This window comes from Lygodium microphyllum, chromosome 29 (genome assembly GCF_053477565.2).
Source record: "Lygodium microphyllum isolate KBCC chromosome 29, Lygodium_microphyllum_v1.1.10, whole genome shotgun sequence".
Taxonomy (NCBI): domain Eukaryota; kingdom Viridiplantae; phylum Streptophyta; class Polypodiopsida; order Schizaeales; family Lygodiaceae; genus Lygodium; species Lygodium microphyllum.
In genome coordinates this window covers 117,867,832-117,882,937 of record NC_141163.1, presented here as the reverse complement: position 1 = coordinate 117,882,937, position 15,106 = coordinate 117,867,832, and the positions used below count along the sequence as shown (strand labels likewise).

The following is a 15,106-nucleotide window of genomic DNA, read 5'->3' as shown; positions in this document are numbered from 1 at the left end:
AGAAAACCTATCAAAAAAATGAAAAAAAATATCCAAAACTACTAATTATTTGAAGAAATTTTTGAGGTTAACATCGAGGTGACATCTGATAGCATAAACAATGCTCAAAACTTGGAGCATGGCACAATTTTAAAAAAGAATGCGACTATTTCAAGCTACAATAACTTATACAAGCACCAAACAAGATATAAAAAATGTCACTTTTTGAAGAGAAGAAAATTGATTTAATATAGCAATATATTGTACATGAATTATTCCATCCTTCTCAACAATAAATAAGTACAATTACCCCACTTTCTACACTCCAAAAATTATTCAAGACCTTCAAGAGATTGGCTAAATTTTCCATATTCGTGAATAGAATACCTTACCTTAATTTGATGTTCTTTATACAAGATTTGCAATTCAAAAACAATTTTTTAATGTTCACCTTTCATTTCTTGGCAACAAAAACTTAAGCAGCCTTCTCCAAACTATTCAAAATCTAGGAGGTGACTGCACGTTTGATATTGCGTAAGAAATCTGTTACTTTAGTCCTTCTCGAAGAGAGCAACATCAATATTTTATAAAAATACGCATTGGTTGGAGAGAAGTTGTGAAGACTTTGCCAAATATTGTATCTCAAAGCGATTAGAAAAGTCCAACGATTTAAGGAAGCAGTTTTCTAGAATGCATAGTGCATGTAGGATGCCGTGGCATGAAGATCGATCATGGTTTCCTGTGAAAAGACATCCGCGCGCAAGGCCAGCAAGGGAATGAATCAGTACAGACAGAGATTGTGAAGTTGCTGGTTGGATATTGAGGATGATTCATTGGCAAATTAAGGTCGACCATCCTGCTTGTACGGATCAGCGGCACATTGAAATTATGTTGCAGCGGGGCTTGCTTGCCAATGCCTGATGGAACAATGAAATACCGGCGGCTTTTGCTTGCCGTCATGTTGTCGGAACAATGTAATACCACTCAGGGGAGGGGATCGGCGCCACCTTGAGACTGTATTGCAGCGGGGCCTGTTTGCCGTGATCATGATGGAATAATGAAATATGACTGAGCGGAAGGGATCAATTAATAGGGTGGCGACATGCGCATGCAATGATCATACTGCATGTATGGATCAGAGGCACCTTGAAATTCTCCTTGCCGTCGCGACGGAAGAATGAAATACTAATGAATTAGGAAATCAATAAGGATATTATGGCAGGGTCTTCGACTCCGTCGACAACGTCGGACGGGGAGGGAGAGGGGGCGGGGGCAAGTCCGTCCGGCATGTCGACGGAGGAGCTGCCGCAGCAGCAGCTGGACGAGGATCGTCGACGGGGCCAGCCGAATATCCAATCAAACATGATGAACGAGAAAAGCAGTAATAGTAACAAAAATAATAACACGAGACCGGACATCATCGACGGCTTCGAGAGGAAGAGCGTGGAGCTGCTGGACTACGTGAACAACCTGGAGGCGCAGCTGGAGCAGCAGCGGAGCTCCTTCGAGCACCGGGAGGCGCGTCTGAGGGCGGACCAAAAGGCGCTGGAGGAGGCGGCAGCACAGGGGGAGCAGCGGGTGAGGGCGGAGCGGCAGGGCCTGGAGGAGCGGCTTCGCCAGGCGCAGGAGCAGAGAGGGCGCGCCCACAAGGCCCTTCTTCTGGAGGAGCGCCGCCGCCTCGCCTACGACCACACCCTCCGCAGCCTCCGCCAGGACCTCCAGGCCGCCCAGGAGCTCCTCCACAACGAGAGGCGGCGAGCCAAGGTACAACTAGGCTACCTTATAATCGGACCATAGATCATCTCAATGGTCCTGTATTTTATTGATATCGTCTAGGCTAGTGATATAAGTCCATGCATTAATGTATATCCGTCGTTGATCCTCCTCATGTTACTATTCATTTCCTCGTGGACATCGTCATCATATCAAACATATTGGTATATGGTAGTCTCTGGATATATGGCCATCAATCATATGGATATCTTTTAGGTTACTCATATATCACCATTTATCAACATCTTATAGCCTAGTGAGCTAGGGCCATAGATCATATTGGTACCTTATAGGCTACTAATATGGGACCATTTATTCATATTGTATATGCTGCAAGTTGCAATGATCTTCCAGCTCCTGTTATAGGGCCAATATGGATCATACTATGGCTTTAAGCCTAGAGTTGAAGGGCTAATTACAAGTTGCAATCATGACTGAGAGTGATCAAATACATTAGAATCTTATAGGCTATTATTATAGGGCCATAGATCATAATGTGGCAGCTTTAAGCCTACAATTGAAGGGCTTGCAACTTGCAACCAATCTAATTCTTTGTTGGGTGATTCAAAAAGAACTTAAAGAATTCACCATGCTTGCAAATGTGTACATGTACTCATTCATTAACTCCTTGAAAGTGGACCATTATATATGGGTCCTTTAGTACTAGAAAATACACATATTCAAACCTTATTCTTTGGAGGATTTATCAATTAGAAATCTCATTAGCGGACTAACTATATATGTATACAAGAAAAGGCATCCAATTGTATATTGTTCAAAGTTTGAATTGGACCAATAAGTGTGATAAAATTTTCCACATGACCAACATCGAATTCCTTATCCAAGAACGTAAATCAATTCATTATGGTATAGTTGCTTTTTCTCCTAGTTAAATATGGGCTCCAGAAATCTTAAGAATGTAATATATGATATATGCAAAGTTGGATATTATTTAGGTTTTAGTTAGTGTTTTGAATTCTTTTATAAACCTTCTTATTCTTTTATAGACCCTTCACTAGATCTAGCTTCATAATGTGATTTTTTTCTCCCTTAAATCATGTTACATATTGTGCTTAGGCTTTTCTTGATTGTTAGCTATATGGCAATACCCAAGATAAGTTGAGGCACTGCATTTAGCTTATCAAGAATATTTAAACATTTTTCTTTATCATATTAGACAAGTATATGATATTTGCATGTTGACAAATATCTCAACATATATTTGAAACTAGCTAGATTATTGGTGTAGTACTCAATTTCTATAATTATACCATAGCATAGACAATTATAAAATGTGATGACTAGTACACTACATAGAAATTAAGCCAAGCATAAATATTTTCAAGAAATAATACATTGGACGACACATGAAATGTCACCAAGAGACCTCTAGATTTTGAGCTTGTTCGTATCAAGAGGTGGAGATGCTACCTATTTAAATGCACTTATGGATCTTCGACTTGCACACATGACACAATACAAGGCATACAAGCACATAAAGGAACATAAAATATTAGACATTAGTCTCGTGGCCTCCTAGCCATAGAACCAAATTACATGCTCACCCTTGAGTTTGGAATCGACTATATATGAAGCCAAGCTCCCATTGCAAGGATTGAGATCCCATACCATTAGCCCATGCCATCTCTAGTTTATGGATGGATTTACATAGGGTCTAAAGACTAAGAGTAGATCTTGAAAGAGGCGTCACACAAATGAGCCTTAAGTCCTATTTACATAACTCCTTAGATTCATTGAAGGTTCTAGTCAACCCATGAACAATTTGTTGATCTCAACATAAAGATAATGCCAAGAGTAGATCTTGAAAGAGGTGCTATACACAAATGAGCCTTGAGTCCTATTTACAGAACTCAACTTGTTGGATGCATTGAAGGTTACTAGTCAACCCATGAACAATTTGTTGATCTCATGATAAAAGATAAAGCAAACATATTTGAATGAGTTGTTGGCAAAAGTTCTTTTTTTAATTCTTAGAAGTTTAATATGGTATGTGGGGAGGATTTTGCACAAAAGTAATATAAGATATGAATAAAGACCAATATCAAAATGTTACATCAGTTTTAAAGTTTTATTTGCTCTTTAAGATGATAATCATGATGATATGAATGCATTTATCTTTGTCAAACTCTTTTAGGATTTAGAAAAACAAATAATCGAGTTGAAAGATCAACTTGCAAATAATGAGAATGCATACAACCAATACCACATTAAGAATGAGAGAGAAAGAACAAGACTAGAGGAGGATGTTGCCCTTTTGAAGAAGAAAGTCACACTTGGGTGGATCTTGGGTTGCTTAACAGGTAATGATTTATAATACTTTGCAAGAAAGCAATGTGATCCCTATGTTGAAATTGGCATTCTAACACATGTATAAGCATATGCTTTGATTTTATGAGGCTTAACTAATGTCTGTATATGAGTGCCTTTTATATTACAGAGGTGTATCTAAGGCTTGAAAATGAGAGTAATGAAGGTGGTGGTGGTAGCCATCAAGATCATATGCTTGGCATCGAACAAAGAAAAAAAGTAGGGCCCTCTCTTAATATGAATAGTAGTGGTGGAAGATATGCCAAATTAGAATCTATAGAAAGAGAAGTAAAGAGGCTTATTGATTGTGCTCAATCTCCCATAGCATTAAAGAAGCGGCAGGTGAGAAATATAGTGACTTACTGTTAGAATGTTATGCAACTAGCTAGAATGGTTCAATCTGGTTAGATATAATGACTCCAAAATACGATTTGATAATATAATTTTTGTATGAACATGGTTATGAAAGTGTAACACACATAATGATGGATGTAATCAACCATTGAATGGTTTGTTTAATGTGGCCTACATCTTTATTGTTTCTTGTTTTCTTCTAGTCAAACAGGGGCTCTTGTATATGTTTTACATTATATTCATAGAATTCCAAAGTTTATATACTCTAATTTGAAACAATTTACAAGTATGGTAATCTCTATTCATTGTGATTAGGCACTTGAAGTGGAGTCAACATCATTGAGTGATAATGATTTGGAATTGGACTATGGTGATCATGTTGCAAGTATGAATCGAGAGAGAGAAATGCCTTCCTCAAATGAATATTCTTACAGGCCTTGTAGATTTCTTAGATCAACAATGTGCAAATCAAAGCATATTCGTCGACATAGACCTAGAAGTCTCTCACCTACATCAAGTTTAGTGTAAGTAACATTGGTACAAGCTTAAGGTTCCACATTTATAAAGGCTCATGCATGTTTATAAAACATAATGTAACCAAAGCAATGATATGATGTAGAGGGCACACCTCATTCAAATTTTCTAAATCAATCTTTTGTGTGAGTGATTGTATTTTAAACATTGCTGAATATGGATATAATAATACTTGAGAAAGCCCAAAAAGGATATTCATTTGGTAGTAACCTATAGGAGGCATGATGCCGATCATTTAAAGAGTTAGATATTTGTGATTGATAGAGATGTAGATTAAATCCAATTGTTAGGGAAATTTATTGTTTTGATTCTCTCTCAACTTAAACATTAGATGCCAAAAGATACCTATGACACATGCATATATTTCGAACCCTATATACATTTCCTCTATATGTACTTTCAAAGTTTTAGACCCTATACGCATTTCCTCTATGTGTCCTTTCAAAGTAAGTTTTGGACCCTCACTGTCTTTACATGTGTATTCCCTCTCTTGTCATGTATTGCTTTTACTATATGTATAGGTCAAACGGTGAAGCAAATATGAATTTGAAGTACGCTTTGGAGACGTTATCTTGTTACCCTTTAGCGCCTTCGCTCTCCCCATTCACTTCCTTCTCGTACTTCTCTCCCACTTTAGATTTAATATAACCTTGCCATGACCCCCTTAATCTTCTTATTATTTTAAACAAAGAAGGGAAAGAAAGCGGGTACCCTTTGGCTCTATAGAAGAAACAAATGGCTTTTGTTTGTTGTTCTATATTCTTCGCATGTGATATTACTTATTATAGTGTTGCAGACTTGCTGAGCAGGAACTCAAAAGTGCACAAGAGTTACTCGAAGCATCATGACCCGGACCATCATGAAGGCTCATTCAACAGCGCTTGCAGGTCCAAGAGATCCAAGAGCCAGCCTCGATCCCGACAGCTCTCACACGACGGATCCTCCGGATCCTTTTCTCCCTTGCCACATGGCAATACCAGCCTGCATGAAGAGCCCCACGTGGACCGCCATCTAGCACCGTACTCTACGTACGAGGAGACTTCGACAAATAAGAGCACGCCAGATGGCGGCGTGACAACCACCGATTTGCACCACCACCACCACGTCCATCGGGCCGTTGATCACCACGATGATGAGGGCACGTCGCACCGGCATATAGAGTCGTCAACCTGCACCACGATGATGTGCACCATCCAGCAGCAGGCGCAGCGTCATCAGCCACTTCACTGCAAGTCCAGTAGCCATCGCGGGCGACTCGGCCCCATCGAGAGAGCAGATATCCAGGCCCTCATCGCCACCATGGAGTCCGGCCTCGATTCCCTTACTAATGAGGAGAAGAAGCAGGCCGTAAGGGACTCCATCATTCGTACTTTCTTTGGCGCAAATGATACCGAGCTATCACAGCTTTGAGAGAGCAAGCAGCTTCTATCCGACGTTTTTGTGGTTGTGATGGTGGTGGTGGCATTCAATCTCGTTCCACGAGTTCCGACAAATCCTCTTGTCAAGAGTCCATTGGAGGCAAAGTAGTAGTAAAATTGTGAAACACCAAAAACATGCGTAAATCCAATTGAGTATTGAGCCAACATAACAAGCTTATCATCTACCGAATATGGTCTCGCTTCTATATAAGTGAAATTACATCAATTTCAGTCATGTCAAATTTATGCTAGGCCGTCAAACTATTGTTGTATATAGGATTAGCTCATCATATAGAACTCATGTTTCACCACAAGGGATTAAGCCTATAGTCAGGTATATAGGTGTATTTTTCAAACTTAAAGAGAATATATGAGTATGACCATGATCACGCTTATCATTGCATCATGAAACCCGTGTCTTTAGTCGCATATATTTTACAAAGACCAAGCCCAAGTTGCAGTATATGTTTAAATGTGCTATGATTGTAATTTTCATAGTAATTTAAATGCTCTTTTAACCACAATCGATATACAACTTTCATGCACTCTTATGTATGAACATAGTTGCTCTCTATTCATATCAAAAAAACCAACCTATAATCGATTGTGACCAATTGTTCTTTGTACCCCTTTTGTGTGGTTATTGGGCATTATCTATACACAAAATAATGTATTTTGACACAGCAAAATGTTCAGTGGTGGCAATATAAAACTAGCAAAAAATTTACCAAAGAGTATACTACTTAAGTTTAAAGTGAGTTATTGTGGCTTGTAGTATTTAACATGTTACATACTATACTATATACATAAGCCATATCTTGCACTACAACAAAAAGGCTCCATAGACGCGCTTGTAGACGCAATATTTGAATTGTGAAAAAAAAAGTCGGGCGCGTTTATTAATGCGTCTATTTTCGCATCTACAAAATCGTGTCTAAAAGCGCGCTTATGATCAGAGGTAGACGCACACTTAGACGCGCCTATAGACGCACATATAAACACGCTACGTAAATATATAATCATATTTATAAAAAAGTGGATATATTCATATTGTGTGTCTATACATGCGTGTATCTATGCGTCTAAAACCGTGTTTACTTTGAAAGTTTTTGATGAGAATAGACGCACATTTATCCTGCAATTTAGACGCGCTGATAGACACGCTAAACAAAGGTATGAAAAAAAAAAACAGAGATGTATGTAGCACATGAAATTTCATATATATAGATGAAACGTTTTTACATTATGAGTTCTAGTGCTTGTGACGTCATGATCGCAAGCACTAGCTAAAAGTAATACATATCAAAAATGAAAATTAGAAGCCAAGGGGAGGCATGCATGCATGAGGCTCCTCTATATCTCCTCAGAAGAGGCATCATCATCGCTACCACCACCGCTGCCTGTGCCGCTGCCGTTGCCGCCACCGCTACTGCTAGTCCCCCCTTCGCTATCCTCAACTACATCAGGGTTCACATACACAAAGGATTAAAGTATATAAATACCATTACAAACAATAAATCATATTGATCTATAATTTTCATGTAAAAAATAAAACATACCTCTTCTGGTGGTGGAATCCTCATGGCGCGATTATATTGCTCCTCCGTGATGAGTCCCTCCTCGTAGAACTGCTGCCAAGTGGACGGTCGGTTATGACCTCGATGGTAGCCTACCTCTCTAGGAGTAGGCATCCTACCAAAGATATAGAACTACAAAACAATTTGAATATACAACGTATTAAAACACACTACATAATGAAGTGAAACAAACTACAAAATTTAATTTTAAAAAAGAAATCAAATAATACTTACAAACTCAACCTCCCATGACTCCCTGCCACCCGATCCATAATGCGACGATCCCATGGCTGCCATCTGGATACGTCGCGCCTCTGCATGCTGGCGACTTGTCATTTTCTTCGTTGCTCTCTTCTTGGCCTCTTTCCACTCCTTGCGGTGGCAATTGGGTGGTTGGCCATATCCAGGGCGCCCCTGCTCTTGTCTCTGCAATGACTCCTTGGCGCGCGTCATAAGGTGAGACCTCTTGTTATGAAGCACGTCTCTCACCTTTTACCGTCCCCAATCATCTGAGAATCGTGAATTCTCGGGATTAGGGTACCTTTTATGTACTGCCCGCAACACCTCTTGCCACAAACCTTTTTTTTTGTGCTTGAAGGGAATCATGCAATCTTTGTATGTGGCATGCACGACACTCCTCAAGTAGGCTATCACTTCCCTCCCCTCGAAGTCATGCAAGATACAACCAACATGAGTGATAGAGTAGTACATTTGTGGAGGCTCACCTCTCTCATTTTCCGGTGAGGGTGATCGAGAGCCACCACCTAGGCAACCCCCACAAAGCCCTCGACCTCCTCATCCTCCCACACCACTCTCCCTCCTCCCTCAACGTGCACTACCCTCTACCTCACTCGATACACGTGCCTCTGCAAATGTACGTGCTTCGACCGATCCATGTACCTCAACTGATCCCTGTGTAGGCAAAGATGTAATAGGTGTCCTAGACATCACACTGAAAACCTCATCTGCAGTGGGAGGGCAACCAAGATAATTGGTCATCTCCCCCATGAATTGCTCCTTGTTGAATGGGGTACTAGAGGATCCAGGATTCCACATCTACACAAGAAAAATCATATATATTACATACAATGTCTATACCTGTGTCTCTGTGCGCGTCTATACCTGCGTCTCTGTGGGCGTCTGCCAGAGCGTGTACACTGCAGAGCACACGCGCCCACACATGCCCTCAAAGATGCACCCCCAGAGAAACGTTTTTTGCGTCTATATCTGCATCTACACTGAGATGTAGACGCGCTATCAAACGCGCTTGGTCGACTAATTTTAGCAGACAACCGCCATTATTGATTTACAAAATGCAATACATAATGGAATCACAAATCCTAAATACACAGACAGAGCAAAGAGGGGTAGATAGAAAGAAAGAAAGAGAGAGAGAGAGAGAGAGAGAGAGAGAGAGAGAGAGAGAGACTCACCTTGGGTGTTTGGTGTGGCGGGTGGTGGCGCTTCTTCCTTCTCCTTCTTCCTCTCCTTGGTAAGTTACCCTCCCTTGATGCTTGCTTCCTTGCTTGCTGCTTCTTCTTGTTCTCCTCTCTCTTGTTCTCTCTTTCTTCCTCTCCTTGGCTTTCCTTTTTCCCTTCTTGTGTGTTTGAAATGAAAGAAGAGGTGAGTCATGAGGAGGTGAGGCATGAAGAGACTGCATGTCGGCTAAACTCAAGCTTCATAACCGTAAAAAACGTAGGAAAGGAAAGGCGTAGTTTGAAAAGAAATGATTTAAGTATTATTTAAATTTTGACATGTGTATCTATTTTTGCGTGTATAAGCGTGTCTATTTGCACGGATATATAGACGCAAAAGTCGTATCTATTTACACGCACGTTTAGATGTGCCTATAGACGCTGTGATAGACGCGCCCGACTTTGCGCGTCTAACATATGCGTCTATGCCTCGTTTCTGTTGTAGTGTTGTTTTAAGAGCTATCATAATCTTCCCCTCCCTTCTCATCCACCTTGTCATCCTCCTTCTCATCATTTTTCTCATCCCTCTTCTCCTAAGAGTTCTTACATTTACTATATGGCCCTAGCCAAGGAATACACATTCACATGTGTATATCATATGCCTTGTATTGAATCACTACAAGGATACATGGGTATAGTGATGGGCCTTTGTGATGCAAATTAGCAGTGTTGCTATTTGCGTCACAAATCGAGACGAAAATAGCAATAATACTCTAAGAAAAAAAAAGTAACGTCGAAAATAGTAACAGTACTCTGAGAAAAAAAAGCGGGTGAAACCGAAGCACGGCATTTTGCCGCAAAGAGTTTGAGAGAGATCGAAAGAGATCATGGCTTTGGGAGGAAGAGGGAGAGGAAGAGAGAGGAGAGCTTCTCACCACTGCCGCCGCCACCATTTGTGAAGAAGAGGAGAAACTGCATGAAGGAAGAAGAGGGGCCGTTGCAAAGAGGAAACGAAGAATCCATCCTCAGGCCTTTGTGGTGAGTACATTGTCTCCTCTAGGTTTGTTCTTATTTTTTCTTATTTTCTTTTGTATATTTTTCTCGAGAATGAGGTGCATTGAGGGAGAAAGAGAGGAAATGAGAGAGGGAGAAGAAGAAAGGAAAAGGAAGAGAGAGAGAGAGAGAGAGAGAGAGAGAGAGTAAACATGAAAGATAACAAAGAGAAAGAGAAAGAGAAAGTGAGGAAGAGAGGAGAATGAGTGAGAAAACACGAGGGGATGGAGAGAAACAAAGAGAAGGGCAACAAAGAGAGAGAGAGAGAGAGAGAGAGAGAGAGAGAGAGAGAGAGAGAGAGAGAGAGAGAGAGAGAGAGAGAGAGAGAGAGAGAAAGAAAGGGGAGAGAATATGAAACGAAGAGCGCAGAGAGAGGTGGATAAATTGTGTTAGGTTAGTTAGAAAACTAAAGCTACTCTTCAAGGAAAGGGGGTGTTTAAATTACCCATGGATTTTTAATACAGCAAAGTGGTCTTGGTTAGCTAATAGAATTCAATTAAAAATCTAAAATGCTAAATTAGATCAATTTAAAAATGATCGAATATCAACTATCCTAGTGTGTCATCCTAGATCCAAATCAATGCTATTTTAGGGGGGCCTGAGTTGAGACTATACCTTATTAATAAAGTGGTTGATGCATATTACTCCCCCTCATTTCTCGCTCTCTTTAAACCAATGCAATGTTCTACTTAAGTTTGAGAGATGATAGCAAACGTGGAGCACGGCTTTTTGAGGGGGGTTGCCATGTTGAAGGGGGGGGGGGGGGGGTGAGGTGGGGTAGATTGAGGAGGGATTGAGCGAGGTTTTTTGAGATGAGGTAAGGTGGGGTAGGGGGTTTTTTGAGAGGGGGAGGGTGTGTGCCATGTCGTGGGGGGGTGAGGTGGGATGGGTTGAGCGGGGTTTTAGCGAATTCTTTTTTACAACAAGGAATATTGCTATGGCGCAACCTGCTTGGATTGGCCAAAAGAATAGGTTCTTATTAATCTATTGTTATTATATTCACTACAAGGGAATGGGGCAATAGTGACGTCGATTAGCGACGGCGGATGTCGGCGTCGCTATATGCGTCGCAATTGGCGTCGCTATATGCGTCGCTATTTGCGTCGCATTTGGCGATGCAAATAGCGACGCATATAGTGACGCCAATTGCGACGCCGCAGGGGAAAAAAGCGCGGCCGAAACCAGAGCGCCGTTTTCATTTTGTTTTCTTCGCCTTTTGAGAGCGAGAGCGAGGGAGAGAACGAGGGAGAGAGCCAAGGCTTTGTGGGAGAAGAGGAGGAAGAGACTTGCCGCCGCCGCCGCCGCCACCGTCATTGTTCGTGAAGGAGACGAGGTGCAAAGAGAAGCCGCCCACGCTCGCCATATCTCATTGGTGAGTCTCCCTCTCTCTTTCTTTTACTTGTTGAAGGTTTAAATCGTTCTCTTTTGTTTGTTTAGGAGAGGAAATGAAAGAGAAGGAGAGGGAGAGGGAGAGAGAGGGAGAGAAAGAGAGGGAGAGGGAGAGAAAGAGAGGGAGAGTGCATTCTCTCTCTCTCCCTTTTGCTTGTTTAATGTTTAAATTACTTTCTTCTTTGCTTGTTTAGGAGAGGAAACGAGAGAGTAAGAGAGAGGGAGAGGGAGAGGGAGAGGGAGAGGGAAAGAAAGAGAAAGAGAAATAGAGAGAGAGGGAGAGGGAGGGGGAGGAAATAGGAGAGGGAGAGAAAGAGAAAGAGAGGGAGAAGGAGGGAGAGTGCATTCTCTCTCTCCCTCCCTCTCCCTTTTGCTTGTTTAATGTTTGAATCACTTTATTTTTTACTTGTTTAGGAGAGGAAATGAGAGAGAATGAGAGTGAGAGGGAGAGGAAGGGAAAGGAAATGAGAGAGGGATAGAAAGAGAAAGAGAGGGAGAGTGCATTGTATCTCTCCCTCTCCCTTTTGCTTGGAGGATGGTTAAATCACTTTATTTTTTGCTTGTTTAGGAAATGAGAGAGAAAGAGAGATAGAGAGGGAGAGGGAAAAAAAGAGAAAGAGAGGGAGAGGGAGAGGAAGAGGGAGAGGGAGGGGGAGGGAAAGGAAATGAGGGAGGGAGAGGGAGAGGGAGAGGGAGAGGGAGAAAGAGGGAGGGAGAGGGAGAGGGAGGGGGAGGGAGGAAATGAGAGAGGGAGAGAAAGAGAACGAGAGAGAGAGGGAGAGGGAGAGGGTGAGGGTGAGAGAAAGAGAGGAAGAGAGGGAGAAAGAGGGAGGGAGAGGGAGAGGGAGGGGGAGGGAGGAAATGAGAGAGGGAGAGAAAGAGAACGAGAGAGAGAGGGAGAGGGAGAGGGTGAGGGTGAGAGAAAGAGAGGAAGAGAGGGAGAGGGAGAGAAAGAGAGGGAGAGGGAAGGGAAGAAAATTTAAGATAATATACGTATTGATAATGGTATGCAATGTGCTTTGCATACGGCCACGTACTTCATCAAAATGAACCCAAAATTATTGTTATAGAAAAAGAAACCCTTAAATTGAGTATAGGATAATTTCTCTCAGGTCTTATGACTATGAGTAGAATTGATTGAAATAAATTTTATTACTATAGTTATAAAATTTCATAGATGGCGCGCATTAATTTTAAAATGGATTACTTATACTCAAAGCCGAGATATAAAAAAAAATTATCTACCGGGACAAACAAATCGTTGAGCATGATACAAGGCCAAGATATAACATCGGAAAATCTCTTGACTACTATATACAATGCAAGGTTTATGGTCAACTTGCAACTTGACGTACATCTCCATAAAGCTATCCATTTAAGCCTTGTTTGCTGTAATGTAGATAAGATGGCAAACGAAGAAGGTCCTATTGTTCAAGACCGCGAGTCGTATCTTAATCAGCGTGTCCCATGTCCTTGCTCTCAATGCAAGTTGGCAATTAGACGAAAACGCCGATTGTCTATAGAACACGTACGACGATTTGGCGAGTTTCAATCTGAGATCATTGATCAGGTGATTGCAGACTTTCAGCAAACGGTAATTTGAAGTTAGCATTTTTCATGCATTGTACTCTCAAGCTAATTGAAAACCATACACAATAAGATTGGGTCTTGTTGGTAAATTTTGTATCCAGGGGGGTGATGTCTCGACCCAAGGGGGAGTGCACCCTTTGCGGCCAATTAGAAGAGTTCGTGGACGTGCGATGGATGGATTGCAGGAGCCAATCAACCACTCGCAAGGCCCATCTATACCGTCAATGCCAAAGGAGACAGACAACCTTCCCGACTTGCCTACAATCTTGGAGCCTGAGATGGAGGCAATGATTGATGCATTGATTCCCATGAATGTTGAGACATCTGACCCGCTCAGAGAGGAAGCATCCATACCATTATATGATGGGTGCCGAGTATCTCGGTTGAAGACATTGCTTGCACTCTTAAGTGTGCAAGCAAAATACGGTTGGAGCGATACGAGTGTGACTGAGTTATTCAGGTACCTTGCACACAGACTTCATTGTTTTTTTTTTAACAGTATTATTGCAAACATGGATAGATTTTTCAAGGTGTTTTATGATTTTTTCAGGTTATTGAAATATCATATATTGCCACCTGCAAACACCATGCCTGAGTCTCGTAATGATGCGCGACATGTTTTACGGAAGCTTGGCATGGACTACAATAACATCCATCCATGTATCAATGACTACACATTGTTTCGAGATGAATACGAGAGTATGGAGACATGCCCAAAGTGTGGTGCTCACAGGTATCGACAGGACCTGCAAGGGCAAACTATCCCTCAAAAAGTCCTTAGACACTTTCCGCTCATCCCCCGCATAAACCACACGTTTCGCACGTCTGCCATGGCAAGCTTGACAACGTGGCATGTGCAGAATAGGTCCATGGATGGAGTTCAACGAATATCAGCAGATTCGCGCGCATGGAGCCACATTGACTCTACCTTCCCAGGCTTTGCGCGAGAGCCAAGGAATCTTCGGCTCGGTCTCGCCATGGATGGTGTGAACCCATTCGGTCTGCGCTCGACTTCTTACAGTGTGTGGCCTATAGTGCTTGTCAACTACAACATTCCTCCATGGCTTTCTACGAAGAAAGGACATCTCATCCTTAGCTTGCTCGTCCCGGGCCGCTACAAAGTAAAAAATATGGACGTGTATCTTCGTCCATTAGTCGATGAGCTTAAGATTTTGTGGGAGGAGGGGGTCACAGTGCAAGATATGAGCAGGCGCGATGGTCGGTGGTCAGCCAACATTCGAGCCATTCTCATGTGGACGATGCATGACTTTCCGGGATTGGGAGAGTGCTCAGGTGAGCAGACCTTTGTTCTCGCCGGTAATATCTATATTTTATTTCATTCAATCAAGTATTCACTAGGTTGTGGATCGCCTTGCAGGTCTCGTTACCTCAGGTTATCATGCATGTCCATTGTGTGGGCCACAGTTAGACTCCCGAAGGTCACGAACCATGAAGAAGATGGTATATCAAGGACACGCCGCTTTCTTGCCAGAGGATCATGAACTCAGGGAAGGTTTTCTTGGACGACCTCCAGCACGTATGAACGCTGCAAGCTGGTACGAGCTGAAAATGGTAAATCCGGATTCACATCCAAATGGAATGCGGTGGTTCTCAGTTTTCTACGAGTTGCCATATTGGATCCACTTACAGGTCAACCACTTGTTGGATCCCATGCATATTTTCAAAAATGTGGGCA

The 15,106-nt window shown here is 41.9% G+C and overlaps 1 protein-coding gene across 1 annotated transcript; it reads left to right on the top strand.

The window, feature by feature from the left end:
* The first annotated feature begins 690 nt into the window (after positions 1-690).
* LOC148011078 (uncharacterized) lies at positions 691-6,762 on the top strand. The gene is made up of 5 exons (XM_087671693.1): positions 691-1,743; positions 3,908-4,073; positions 4,211-4,422; positions 4,750-4,958; positions 5,778-6,762. Exons 1-5 carry the CDS (start codon positions 1,195-1,197, stop codon positions 6,376-6,378), a joined length of 1,737 nt encoding a protein of 578 aa, XP_087527819.1. The 5' UTR covers positions 691-1,194; the 3' UTR covers positions 6,379-6,762.
* Positions 6,763-15,106: the final 8,344 nt, after the last annotated feature.